The 15,143-nt window shown below is 45.7% G+C and overlaps 1 protein-coding gene across 1 annotated transcript in view; it reads right to left on the bottom strand.

The window, feature by feature from the left end:
• Window positions 1–13,777, bottom strand: part of LOC118380186 (vesicular glutamate transporter 1-like) — a 69,285-nt gene extending 55,508 nt beyond the window's left edge. Inside the window, exon 1 of the mRNA XM_052519657.1 lies at window positions 13,625–13,777. Coding sequence (XP_052375617.1) covers window positions 13,625–13,686 — 62 coding nt within the window. The 5' untranslated portion in view covers window positions 13,687–13,777. The remainder of the gene's footprint in view (window positions 1–13,624) is intronic.
• Window positions 13,778–15,143: the final 1,366 nt, after the last annotated feature.

The raw sequence follows: 15,143 nt of genomic DNA on the forward strand, positions 1-15,143 counted from the left end.
CCTCCCCATGCCTGTGGTAGCATTTCCCTCCCCATGCCTGTGGTAGCATTTCCCTCCCCATGCCTGTGGTAGCATTTCCCTCCCCATGCCTGTGGTAGCATTTCCCTCCCCATGCCTGTGGTAGCATTTCCCTCCCCATGCCTGTGGTAGCATTTCCCTCCCCATGTCTGTGGTAGCATTTCCCTCCCCATGCCTGTGGTAGCATTTCCCATCAATATGAGGTTTTAAAATGACATGAATTCCATCAATATGAAGGTTTAAAATGACAGTGCAGCTGGCACTACGTATCGTAACCATGAATTCCATCAATTTGACAATGATAGCACTTTATGGCTCTGCCAGAATGTCACCCTGGATGTCGGGGTCTGTTACAGGCTGTACTAATTGGGTGTATGACCCCCCCCCAGCCTAACTTGAGAGACCTCCGCTGTGATAGTCAATAGGTTGAGAGAGCACCGCTGTGATAGTCAATAGGTTGAGAGAGCACCGCTGTGATAGCCAATAGTTTGAGAATGCTCCGCTGTGATAGCCAATAGGTTGAGATAGCTCTGTTGTGATGACCATTAGCTAATAAGCTAGATTCCAAAGATCAGTTAGTAGAGCATGGTCCTCTGTTGCTCAGTTAATAGAGCATGGTCCTCTGTTGCTCAGTTAGTAGAGCATGGTCCTCTGTAGATCAGTTAATAGAGCATGGTCCTCTGTAGATCAGTTAGTAGAGCATGGTCCTCTGTTGCTCAGTTAGTAGAGCATGGTCCTCTGTAGATCAGTTAATAGAGCATGGTCCTCTGTTGCTCAGTTAGCAGGGCATGGTCCTCTGTAGACCAGTTAGTAGAGCATGGTCCTCTATAGACCAGTTGGTAGAGCATGGTCCTCTGTAGACCAGTTAGTAGAGCATGGTCCTCTGTAGACCAGTTAGTAGAGCATGGTCCTCTGTAGATCAGTTGGCATGGTCCTCTGTAGACCAGTTAGTAGAGCATGGTCCTCTGTAGATCAGTTAGTAGAGCATGGTCCTCTGTAGATCAGTTGGCATGGTCCTTTGGAGACCAGTTAGTAGAGCATGGTCGTCTGTAGACCAGTTAGTAGAGCATAGTCCTCTGTAGACCAGTTAGTAGAGCATGGTCCTCTGTAGACCAGTTAGTAGAGCATGGTCCTCTGTAGTTCAGTTAGTAGAGCATGGTCCTCTGTAGACCAGTTAGTAGAGCATGGTCCTCTGTAGTTCAGTTAGTAGAGCATGGTCCTCTGTAGACCAGTTAGTAGAGCATGGTCCTGATTAGATCAGTTGGCATGGTGGTTGCAACACCAGGATTGTGGGTTTGATTCCCAGGACCACCCATACATTAAATATATGCACACATGACTGTAACTCGCTTTGGATAAAAGCCTCTGCTAAATATGATGACTTATTGACGGGTGACAAGGGAATGACTGCAGGGAAGTGAAGGTGGAGAGGAGAGGAGAAGGTGTTGGGGCTCTGTACCTGAGAGAGGAGAAGGTGTTGGGGCTCTGTACCTGAGAGAGGAGAAGGTGTTGGGGCTCTGTACCTTAGAGAGGAGAAGGTGTTGGGGCTCTGTACCTTAGAGAGGAGAAGGTGTTGGGGCTCTGTACCTTAGAGAGGAGAAGGTGTTGGGGCTCTGTACCTTAGAGAGGAGAGGAGAAGGTGTTGGGGCTCTGTACCTTAGAGAGGAGAGGAGAAGGTGTTGGGGCTCTGTACCTTAGAGAGGAGAGGAGAAGGTGTTGGGGCTCTGTACCTTAGAGAGGAGAGGAGAAGGTGTTGGGGCTCTGTACCTTAGAGAGGAGAGGAGAAGGTGTTGGGGCTCTGTACCTTAGAGAGGAGAGGAGAAGGTGTTGGGGCTCTGTACCTTAGAGAGGAGAGGAGAAGGTGTTGGGGCTGCTCTGTACCTTAGAGAGGAGAGGAGAAGGTGTTGGGGCTCTGTACCTTAGAGAGGAGAAGGTGTTGGGTCTCTGTACCTTAGAGAGGAGAGGAGAAGGTGTTGGGGGCTCTGTACCTTAGAGAGGAGAGAAGGTGTTGGGGGCTCTGTACCTTAGAGAGGAGAAGGTGTTGGGGCTCTGTACCTTAGAGAGGAGAGGAGAAGGTGTTGGGGCTGCTCTGTACCTTAGAGAGGAGAGGAGAAGGTGTTGGGGCTCTGTACCTTAGAGAGGAGAGGAGAAGGTGTTGGGGCTCTGTACCTTAGAGAGGAGAGGAGAAGGTGTTGGGGCTCTGTACCTTAGAGAGGAGAAGGTGTTGGGGCTCTGTACCTTAGAGAGGAGAGGAGAAGGTGTTGGGGGCTCTGTACCTTAGAGAGGAGAGGAGAAGGTGTTGGGGCTCTGTACCTTAGAGAGGAGAGGAGAAGGTGTTGGGGCTGCTCTGTACCTTAGAGAGGAGAGGAGAAGGTGTTGGGGCTCTGTACCTTAGAGAGGAGAGGAGAAGGTGTTGGGGCTGCTCTGTACCTTAGAGAGGAGAGGAGAAGGTGTTGGGGCTCTGTACCTTAGAGAGGAGAGGAGAAGGTGTTGGGGCTGCTCTGTACCTTAGAGAGAGAGGAGAAGGTGTTGGGGCTCTGTACCTTAGAGAGGAGAGGAGAAGGTGTTGGGGCTGCTCTGTACCTTAGAGAGGAGAGGAGAAGGTGTTGGGGCTGCTCTGTACCTTAGAGAGGAGAGGAGAAGGTGTTGGGGCTGCTCTGTACCTTACACTACCATAGTATTTGCCTACCTAGTTTAATATAGAAACAAGAGACGCATTCCGATGGAGAAAAACTCTAAATAATAGATGAACTACTGGCAGCATTCACAGGGTGGGATCACGGTTCAGTCGGTGAGGTAGACCACTCACACAGTATACACACACACACACACACACACACACACACACACACACACACACACACACACACACACACACACACACACACACACACACACACACACACACACACACACACACACACACATACTTCCTATTGTTTGAATATAGAGTACCAATCAAAAGTTTGGACACACGTAGTCAGGGTTTTTCTTAACTATTTTCTACGTTGTAGAATAATAGTGAATACATCAAATCAAATACACATATGGAATCATGTAGTAACCAGAAAAGTGTTAAACATATCAAAATACATTTATATTTGAGATTCTTCAAAGTAACCACCCGTTGCCTTGATGACAGCTTTGCACACTCTTGGCATTCTCTCAACCAGCTTCACCTGGAATGCTTTTCCAACGGGTTTGAAGGAGTTCCCACATATGCTGAGCACTTGTTCACTGCTTTTCCTTCACTGGAGGACAGGTAGCCTAGTGGTTAGAGTGTTGGGCCAGTAACCAGCAGGTAGCCTAGTGGTTAGAGTGTTGGGCCAGTAACCAGCAGGTAGCCTAGTGGTTAGAGTGTTGGGCCAGTAACCAGCAGGTAGCCTAGTGGTTAGAGTGTTGGGCCAGTAACCAGCAGGTAGCCTAGTGGTTATAGTGTTGGGCCAGTAACCAGCAGGTAGCCTAGTGGTTAGAGTGTTGGGCCAGTAACCAGCAGGTAGCCTAGTGGTTAGAGTGTTGGGCCAGTAACCGAAAGGTTGCTAGATTGAATCCCTGAGCTGACAAGGTAAATATCGGTCATTCTGCCCCTGAACAAGGCAGTTAACCCACTGTTCCTAGACTGTCATTTTAAATAAGAATTTGTTCTTATCTGACTTGCCAAGGTAAAATAAAAAATAAAAACTCTGCAGTTCAACTCATCCCAAACCATCTTAATTGGGTTGAGATCAAGTGATTGTGGAGGTCAGGTCATCTGATGCAGCACTCCATCACTCTCCTTCTTGCTCAAATAGCCCTTACACAACCAGGAGGTGTGTTGGGTCATTGTCCTGTTGAGAAACAAATTATAGTCCCACTAAGCTCAAACCATATGGGATGGCATATTGCTGTAGAATACGGTGGTAGCCATGCTGGTTAATTATGCCTTGAATTCTAAATAAATCACCAACAGTGTCACCATCACACCTCCTCCTCCATCCTTCATGGTGGGAACCACACATGTGGAGATCATCCGTTCACCTACTCTGCATCTCACAAAGACACGGTGGTTGGAACCAAAAATCTTACATTTAGACTCATCAGACCAAAGGACAGATTTCCACCGGACTAATATCCATTACTTGTGTTTCTTGACCCAAGCAAGTCTCTTCTTATTATTGGTGTCCTTTAGTTGTGGTTTCTTTGCAGCAATTCAATCTGACGTGCAGTTAAGTCTAATTAACTTATCCTCTGCAGTAGAGGTAACTATGGGTCTTCCTTTCCTGTGGCGGTCCTCATGAGAGCCAGTTTCATCATTGCGCTTTATGGTTTTTGCGACTGCACTTGAAGAAACTTTCAAAGTTCTTGAAATGTTCCGTATTGACTGACCTTCATGTCTTAAAGTAATGATGGACTGTAGTTTCTCTTTGCTTATTCAAGCTGTTCTTGCCATAATATGGACTTAGTCTTTTATCAAATAGGGACATATTCTGTATAACACCCCTACATTTTCACAACACAACTGATTGGCTCAAACACATTAAGAAGGAACGGAATTCCACAAATTAACTTTTAACAAAGCACACCTGTTAATTGAAATGCATTCCAGGTGACTACCTCATGAAGCTGGTTGAGAGAATGCCAAGAGTGTGCAATGATGTCATATAGGCAAAGGCTGGCTACTTTGAAGAATCTCATCTAAAATATATTTTAATTTGTTTAACACTTTTTTGGTTACTACATGATTCCATGTGTGTTATTTCATAGTTTTAATGTCTTCACTATTATTCTACAAGAAACACCCAAGTATAAGTAGCTGTGTCCAAACTTTTGACTGGTACTGTAGGCCGACCATATATGTGAATACACCAATAATTTACAAAATATGGATTAGTTCAACCCTTTGATTTGGATACACTACAGTCATATAGCTAGTTCCTCTGAGCCCTCAGTCTGATACACTACAGTCATATAGCTAGTTCCTCTGAGCCCTCAGTCTGATACACTACAGTCATATAGCTAGTTCCTCTGGGCCCTCAGTCTGATACACTACAGTCATATAGCTAGTTCCTCTGGGCCCTCAGTCTGATACACTACAGTCATATAGCTAGTTCCTCTGGGCCCTCAGTCTGATACACTACAGTCATATAGCTAGTTCCTCTGGGCCCTCAGTCTGATACACTACAGTCATATAGCTAGTTCCTCTGGGCCCTCAGTCTGATACACTACAGTCATATAGCTAGTTCCTCTGGGCCCTCAGTCTGATACACTACAGTCATATAGCTAGTTCCTCTGGGCCCTCAGTCTGATACACTACAGTCATATAGCTAGTTCCTCTGGGCCCTCAGTCTACACTACAGTCATATAGCTAGTTCCTCAGCCCTCAGTCTGATACACTACAGTCATATAGCTAGTTCCTCTGGGCCCTCAGTCTGATACACTACAGTCATATAGCTAGTTCCTCTGGGCCCTCAGTCTGATACACTACAGTCATATAGCTAGTTCCTCTGGGCCCTCAGTCTGATACACTACAGTCATATAGCTAGTTCCTCTGGGCCCTCAGTCTGATACACTACAGTCATATAGCTAGTTCCTCTGGGCCCTCAGTCTGATACACTACAGTCATATAGCTAGTTCCTCTGAGCCCTCAGTCTGATACACTACAGTCATATAGCTAGTTCCTCTGAGCCCTCAGTCTGATACACTACAGTCATATAGCTAGTTCCTCTGAGCCCTCAGTCTGATACACTACAGTCATATAGCTAGTTCCTCTGGGCCCTCAGTCTGATACACTACAGTCATATAGCTAGTTCCTCTGGGCCCTCAGTCTGATACACTACAGTCATATAGCTAGTTCCTCTGGGCCCTCAGTCTGATACACTACAGTCATATAGCTAGTTCCTCTGGGCCCTCAGTCTGATACACTACAGTCATATAGCTAGTTCCTCTGGGCCCTCAGTCTGATACACTACAGTCATATAGCTAGTTCCTCTGGGCCCTCAGTCTGATACACTACAGTCATAGTTCCTCTGGGCCCTCAGATACACTACAGTCATTCTAGTTCCTCTGAGCCCTCAGTCTGATACACTACAGTCATATAGCTAGTTCCTCTGAGCCCTCAGTCTGATACACTACAGTCATATAGCTAGTTCCTCTGAGCCCTCAGTCTGATACACTACAGTCATATAGCTAGTTCCTCTGAGCCCTCAGTCTGATACACTACAGTCATATAGCTAGTTCCTCTGAGCCCTCAGTCTGATACACTACAGTCATATAGCTAGTTCCTCTGGGCCCTCAGTCTGATACACTACAGTCATATAGCTAGTTCCTCTGGGCCCTCAGTCTGATACACTACAGTCATATAGCTAGTTCCTCTGAGCCCTCAGTCTGATACACTACAGTCATATAGCTAGTTCCTCTGAGCCCTCAGTCTGATACACTACAGTCATATAGCTAGTTCCTCTGGAGCCCTCAGTCTGATACACTACAGTCATATACAGTTCCTCTGGGCCCTCAGTCACTCAGTCATATAGCTAGTTCCTCTGGGCCCTCAGTCTGATACACTACAGTCATATAGCTAGTTCCTCTGGGCCCTCAGTCTGATACACTACAGTCATATAGCTAGTTCCTCTGGGCCCTCAGTCTGATACACTACAGTCATATAGCTAGTTCCTCTGGGCCCTCAGTCTGATACACTACAGTCATATAGCTAGTTCCTCTGGGCCCTCAGTCTGATACACTACAGTCATATCAGCCCTCAGTCTGATACACTACAGTCATATAGCAGTTCCTCTGAGCCCTCAGTCTGATACACTACAGTCATATCTAGTTCCTCTGGGCCCTCAGTCTGATACACTACAGTCATATAGCTAGTTCCTCTGGGCCCTCAGTCTGATACACTACAGTCATATAGCTAGTTCCTCTGGGCCCTCAGTCTGATACACTACAGTCATATAGCTAGTTCCTCTGAGCCCTCAGTCTGATACACTACAGTCATATAGCTAGTTCCTCTGGGCCCTCAGTCTGATACACTACAGTCATATAGCTAGTTCCTCTGAGCCCTCAGTCTGATACACTACAGTCATATAGCTAGTTCCTCTGGGCCCTCAGTCTGATACACTACAGTCATATAGCTAGTTCCTCTGGGCCCTCAGTCTGATACACTACAGTCATATAGCTAGTTCCTCTGGGCCCTCAGTCTGATACACTACAGTCATATAGCTAGTTCCTCTGGGCCCTCAGTCTGATACACTACAGTCATATAGCTAGTTCCTCTGCAGCCCTCAGTCTGATACACTACAGTCATATAGCTAGTTCCTCTGGGCCAGTACAGTCATATCGGAGGGCTAGTTTCTGCTCCGGGCCTCTCAGTCTGATACACTACAGTCATATAGCTAGTTCCTCTGGGCCCTCAGTCTGATACACTACAGTCATATAGCTAGTTCCTCTATATATCTGATACCCTCAGTCTGATACACTACAGTCATATAGCTAGTTCCTCTGGGCCCTCAGTCTGATACACTACAGTCATATAGCTAGTTCCTCTGGGCCCTCAGTCTGATACACTACAGTCATATAGCTAGTTCCTCTGGGCCCTCAGTCTGATACACTACAGTCATATAGCTAGTTCCTCTGGGCTCCTCAGTCTGATACACTACAGTCATATAGCTAGTTCCTCTGGGCCCTCAGTCTGATACACTACAGTCATATAGCTAGTTCCTCTGTAAAACTGGCCCTCAGTCTGATACACTACAGTCATATAGCTAGTTCCTCTGGGCCCTCAGTCTGATACACTACAGTCATATAGCTAGTTCCTCTGGGCCCTCAGTCTGATACACTACAGTCATATAGCTAGTTCCTCTGGGCCCTCAGTCATATAGCTAGTTCTCTGGGCCCTCAGTCTGATACACTACAGTCATATAGCTAGTTCCTCTGGGCCCTACACTACAGTCATATAGCTAGTTCTCTGGGCCCTGTCTGATACACTACAGTCATATAGCTAGTTCCTCAGTCTGATACACTACAGTCATATAGCTAGTTCCTCTGAGCCCTCAGTCTGATACACTACAGTCATATAGCTAGTTCCTCTGGGCCCTCAGTCTGATACACTACAGTCATATAGCTAGTTCCTCTGGGCCCTCAGTCTGATACACTACAGTCATATAGCTAGTTCCTCTGGGCCCTCAGTCTGATACACTACAGTCATATAGCTAGTTCCTCTGGGCCCTCAGTCTGATACACTACAGTCATATAGCTAGTTCCTCTGGGCCTCAGTCTGATACACTCAGTCTGAGTTCCTCTGGGCCCTCAGTCTGATACACTACAGTCATATAGCTAGTTCCTCTGGGCCCTCAGTCTGATACACTACAGTCATATAGCTAGTTCCTCTGGGCCCTCAGTCTGATACACTACAGTCATATAGCTAGTTCCTCTGAGCCCTCAGTCTGATACACTACAGTCATATAGCTAGCTAGTTCCTCTGGGCCCTCAGTCTGATACACTACAGTCATATAGCTAGTTCCTCTGGGCCCTCAGTCTGATACACTACAGTCATATAGCTAGTTCCTCTGGGCCCTCAGTCTGATACACTACAGTCATATAGCTAGTTCCTCTGGGCCCTCAGTCTGATACACTACAGTCATATAGCTAGTTCCTCTGGGCCCTCAGTCTGATACACTACAGTCATATAGCTAGTTCCTCTGGGCCCTCAGTCTGATACACTACAGTCATATAGCTAGTTCCTCTGGGCCCTCAGTCTGATACACTACAGTCATATAGCTAGTTCCTCTGGGCCCTCAGTCTGATACACTACAGTCATATAGCTAGTTCCTCTGAGCCCTCAGTCTGATACACTACAGTCATATAGCTAGTTCCTGGAGCCCTCAGTCTGATACACTACAGTCATATAGCTAGTTCCTCTGGGCCCTCAGTCTGATACACTACAGTCATATAGCTAGTTCCTCTGGGCCCTCAGTCTGATACACTACAGTACACTACAGTCATATAGCTAGTTCCTCTGGGCCCTCAGTCTGATACACTACAGTCATATAGCTAGTTCCTCTGGGCCCTCAGTCTGATACACTACAGTCATATAGCTAGTTCCTCTGGGCCCTCAGTCTGATACACTACAGTCATATAGCTAGTTCCTCTGGGCCCTCAGTCTGATACACTACAGTCATATAGCTAGTTCCTCTGGGCCCTCAGTCTGATACACTACAGTCATATAGCTAGTTCCTCTGGGCCCTCAGTCTGATACACTGATACAGTCATATAGCTAGTTCCTCTGGGCCCTCAGTCTGATACACTACAGTCATATAGCTAGTTCCTCTGGGCCCTCAGTCTGATACACTACAGTCATATAGCTAGTTCCTCTGGGCCCTCAGTCTGATACACTACAGTCATATAGCTAGTTCCTCTGGGCCCTCAGTCTGATACACTACAGTCATATAGCTAGTTCCTCTGGGCCCTCAGTCTGATACACTACAGTCATATAGCTAGTTCCTCTGGGCCCTCAGTCTGATACACTACAGTCATATAGCTAGTTCCTCTGAGCCCTCAGTCTGATACACTACAGTCATATAGCTAGTTCCTCTGGGCCCTCAGTCTGATACACTACAGTCATATAGCTAGTTCCTCTGAGCCCTCAGTCTGATACACTACAGTCATATAGCTAGTTCCTCTGAGCCCTCAGTCTGATACACTACAGTCATATAGCTAGTTCCTCTGAGCCCTCAGTCTGATAGCCCTCAGTCTGATCATAGTAGCTAGTTCCTCTGAGCCCTCAGTCTGATACACTACAGTCATATAGCTAGTTCCTCTGAGCCCTCAGTCTGATACACTACAGTCATATAGCTAGTTCCTCTGGGCCCTCAGTCTGATACACTACAGTCATATAGCTAGTTCCTCTGGGCCCTCAGTCTGATACACTACAGTCATATAGCTAGTTCCTCTGGGCCCTCAGTCTGATACACTACAGTCATATAGCTAGTTCCTCAGCCCTCAGTCTGATACACTACAGTCATATAGCTAGTTCCTCTGGGCCCTCAGTCTGATACACTACAGTCATATAGCTAGTTCCTCTGGGCCCTCAGTCTGATACACTACAGTCATATAGCTAGTTCCTCTGGGCCCTCAGTCTGATACACTACAGTCATATAGCTAGTTCCTCTGGGCCCTCAGTCTGATACACTACAGTCATATAGCTAGTTCCTCTGGGCCCTCAGTCTGATACACTACAGTCATATAGCTAGTTCCTCTGGGCCCTCAGTCTGATACACTACAGTCATATAGCTAGTTCCTCTGGGCCCTCAGTCTGATACACTACAGTCATATAGCTAGTTCCTCTGAGCCCTCAGTCTGATACACTACAGTCATATAGCTAGTTCCTCTGAGCCCTCAGTCTGATACACTACAGTCATATAGCTAGTTCCTCTGGGCCCTCAGTCTGATACACTACAGTCATATAGCTAGTTCCTCTGAGCCCTCAGTCTGATACACTACAGTCATATAGCTAGTTCCTCTGGGCCCTCAGTCTGATACACTACAGTCATATAGCTAGTTCCTCTGGGCCCTCAGTCTGATACACTACAGTCATATAGCTAGTTCCTCTGGGCCCTCAGTCTGATACACTACAGTCATATAGCTAGTTCCTCTGGGCCCTCAGTCTGATACACTACAGTCATATAGCTAGTTCCTCTGGGCCCTCAGTCTGATACACTACAGTCATATAGCTAGTTCCTCTGGGCCCTCAGTCTGATACACTACAGTCATATAGCTAGTTCCTCTGGGCCCTCAGTCTGATACACTACAGTCATATAGCTAGTTCCTCTGAGCCCTCAGTCTGATACACTACAGTCATATAGCTAGTTCCTCTGAGAGTGAGCCCTCACAGTCATGCAGGAAGTGTAGTGTGAAGGTGATTTTCCCCTTTTAGCCTACTATGTAAAGTGCTTTCAGTACCTCCTTTAGCCTACTACCTCAGTTGGTAGAAAGAATTGGTAGAAAGGCCCTATATAAATAAATCCAATCACATACAGTATTTCAAAGCAAATAGCATTGGACACCAGCACGCACGTGCCTCACGAGAGCCAGGGGGAAAAACGCGATTTGATTCACGTGCCCTTACACTCTTAATCCGGGGCCCCGGATGAGATGATGGAGTAGGCTGGTCTGTGAATGAGAATGGGGTGAGAGGAGGGGGGCGAGAGGAAGTGACCGTGGGCTGGGCTTGGAGTGGGAATGTGGGAGGGGTAGAGTTAGGGGATTTGCGTGGACCGACAGCTGGGCGGAGAAACGGGCTATTTCAGGATGGGGATTTATATGTTTGGTTGCTACCTCAAACCCCGGGAGAGCTCGAGTTTGCTGCCCTATCAATGACTATAATCTCTCATTTTTTTTCACCTACACAGACGATCAATTGATCACTTTTTAATATTAAATTTTAAACCGTATATGGTAATTTATTATGTAGATTATCTACCGGTTTAAATGAACATGAAATTGTGTTTTCCGTAACGCTGCATTTGTTTAGGCCATGCTGTTGTAAACATATATAAAACATGTAAACGATATTAATAATGGGTTAATAATAATAAAATAAAGAAAACGTGAGATTCTGAAATCTTCAAAACGTTTGGAGTTATGCTTCGATTCAGGGTTTCGACAGGAGGCTGCAGGAGCTTTAAAATGCCATTTTTTCGACACCTATTTTATAGCCTTTAGTTTAGCAGTGACTCCTGCCTGAGTGTCCAGTCGACCTACGGAGAATCCGTCTGACAAAATAACCTGTAGGCCTCGTCGACCCACGGAAGTTCGTCTGGCTGGAGCTGGAGCACCGCGATACATTTAATTATCCAATAAATGCAATCGATCAATTAATACACCTGGCAAAAGTTATTGGAAAGACCTCTATTGATTTGACAATATTTCCAATTTTAATCACAGCCTAAATATCCCAATGAGTTAATTCCAAGCTAAAATTATGTACATTTAGTCTAATGTGATGAAATGTTCATGTTGAAAAATGATTTTGTGCAAACACATCTATAAATCTGGTCCTCATAACAATGACTGGGGCTTTTTATTTGATTGTAGGCCTATTTGAACGCCATATGGCTTTTTTTATGAATACATTTCAAAGTTACTAAATAAAAATAGATAGGAAACATGATTTATTAAACCAGTAGATGCACGTGACCACAGCATTTGCATAGCGAAAACTAGGCCTATAATCCGCACCTGTAGTTGCAGGGGAAGTTTAAAATCCTTTTCCAACTATGTACATGTTCAGAGCCATTGCAACGAACCGTAAGGTTGAATGTAAAACCACTTGATTGAACACGCGACAATTAGGATGGCGATGGGTATTGTATGTCTGTCTTTCTGAGTGTTCTGTCTGTCTGTCGATGTTTCGGTCTGTCATCGGCACCGGGGACCATCCATGTTACATGAGGTTAATCTGATTCTCTCTATTCCTTTCCACTTGGACAACCTTCTCAATCGGCCAGTGCGCGTCAATTACGCACGAAAACATTATGTAATCACACCTCTCAGAGCAACACAGGTCCCAGATACCGCACGCACTCTCTGCTGAAACCAAGAGTGGCACATCTCACCTGAACGCCAAGACCGAAACAAGGTTTGGGGGCAATTCGAATTTAATTTAAAGCAGTTCATTTAGGAAGTGAAATAAAAAAAAATGGTACTTCTGAAATAAATAGGTACTTTACAGTTTATTGAGAAGACACTGAAAATGTATGCCCTTTTCAAATAATTGAATTGGACTTTCAGTTTAATTCCTGAATTGACTGCATTCAGTTCGAATTGACCCCAACCCTGCTACAATCAATTTACATCAACACATTTCGACTGGAGTATTGAACAATGTTATACAGCCTATCGGAATCGAATTTCATAACAAACACCTCGATTTGTTTGAGTTTTTCTAGTTTTCTAGTGATAATGTCCACCCCATCTCTGGATGCACACCAGATGTTGCTATTTTTCTGTTGCCCCTGAGCGCACACTGTCCAAACGAGTCCAGGTGCCCCTGAGCGCACACTGTCCAAACGAGTCCAGGTGCCCCTGAGCGCACACTGTCCAAACGAGTCCAGGTGCCCCTGAGCGCACACTGTCCAAACGAGTCCAGGTGCCCCTGAGCGCACACTGTCCAAACGAGTCCAGGTGCCCCTGAGCGCACACTGTCCAAACGAGTCCAGGTGGCCCTGAGCGCACACTGTCCAAACGAGTCCAGGTGCCCCTGAGCGCACACTGTCCAAACGAGTCCAGGTGCCCCTGAGCGCACACTGTCCAAACGAGTCCAGGTGCCCCTGAGCGCACACTGTCCAAACGAGTCCAGGTGCGCCTAGCATACAGCGCGCGTCACTGAGATCCAGGTATCGACCGTGGTGCTACATTGTCTGTAAGTGCCACTTCTTTTTAGTCACTTTCACGAACAGTTGCCCTTTTGGGCTTTGAATATCACCAATAAAAGTTATAGGGTGGTAAGAATTGGGAATGGGTAGCAGATGGTGATCAATTACCGCAGCCTATAGAAAAAGCTATTTTCAACAAACGGTTTACATAAAAATAAGGCAAGCCATAAGCGATTATTAAGAAGTTAAGGAGGTACCTGTGTATCTTTCCCAGATTCTTGGCTGCAACCGCCTTAAACCTGTCTGGTCGGATCTCCATCCTCGCGACTCCCCGATCCAGCCGGTGTGCTATCCCGCGCGCACTCCAGCTCTAAGCGCAGTCCCTCTCTTTTCTCTCTCTCTCTCTCTCTCTCTCTCTCACACTCCATCAGTACATCCCTACCACTTCTTGCGCTCCTATACACAACAGAAATTGCTTGTCATAAAATGTACATTTCTAAATACAATAGCCAACATTTAGATGTAGCCTAGTCTAGCCTATAGCAGGCCTGTCTTTATTATTGCGCCCATTCGGAAGTGACTTTTCTTTCACAGGATAGTATAGCTTACACTTCCCTCTCGAAACAACATTGTTAGAGCTCTTATCCAATTTCGAGTAGCCTAGGCCTAGTCTCTGCATATATTAAAGCCAAGGCTGCCATTTTAAATTATTTTAATCAATTGACATGATAAAAGTAATAAACATCGTTTTGTCGCCATGTGATTAAAAAACACGATACTAAAACTTTTGTCATCCACTTATTTTTGACACGCACTGCCTCGTGACCAGTCTCTCCACTCAGTGTGTGCATGCTGCCATCTAGCGGCCACTTACTTTCACATTAGATGGCGACAGTGGTTAAAAGTTTCCGCCCCTTTTCCCCCTCAATTTTCGCCTAAAATGACATACCCAAATCTAACTGCCTGTATCTCAGGACCTGAACCAAGGATATGCATATTCTTGATACCATTTTAAAGGAAACACTTTGACGTTTGTGGAAATGTAGAATGAATGTAGGAGAATATAACACATTCGATCTGGTAAAAGATAATACAAAGAAAAAACAACCTTTTTTGTACCATCATCTTTGAGATGCAAGAGAAAGACCACAATGTATTATTCCGGCTCAGGTGCAATTTAGATTTTTGCCATTAGATGGCAGCAGCGTATGTGCAAAGTTTTAGACTGATCCAATGAACCATAGCATGTCAGTTCAAAATGTTTTATCAAGACTGCCCAAATGTGCCTAATTGGTTTATTAATAACTTTTCAAGTTCATAACTGTGTACTCTCCTCAAACAACAGCATGATATTCTTTCCCTGTAATAGCTACTGTAATGGAACAGTACAGCTAAGCTTTCTGCCAATATCAGATATGTCTATGTCCTGGGAAATGTTCTTGTTCCTTACAACATCATGCTAATCACATTACCGCACATTAGCTCAACCGCCCTGAGGGTGGGACACCGATCTGTAGAGATGTAAGACGCAATTATCTCTCCTTCCTCCCAAAGTTTGCACGTGTTAACTTCCCCTTCACTGATTTGAAGGAAATCACTGGTAAAATAAATTTGGTATAAACCCCCTCTAGCCTAAATGCCTCCACCAATCCAATGCTTTTAGATGTGTGGGAAGTAGCCTAGTGAAGGAGAGTAGACCTACACTTCAGGAGAAAGGAGGAGTTATGGTGAAGGGAACTAGGAGGGGCCAGGGGTAGGCTGCCCAATAGGACCATC

This window comes from Oncorhynchus keta, chromosome 5 (assembly GCF_023373465.1).
Source record: "Oncorhynchus keta strain PuntledgeMale-10-30-2019 chromosome 5, Oket_V2, whole genome shotgun sequence".
Taxonomy (NCBI): Eukaryota; Metazoa; Chordata; class Actinopteri; order Salmoniformes; family Salmonidae; genus Oncorhynchus; species Oncorhynchus keta.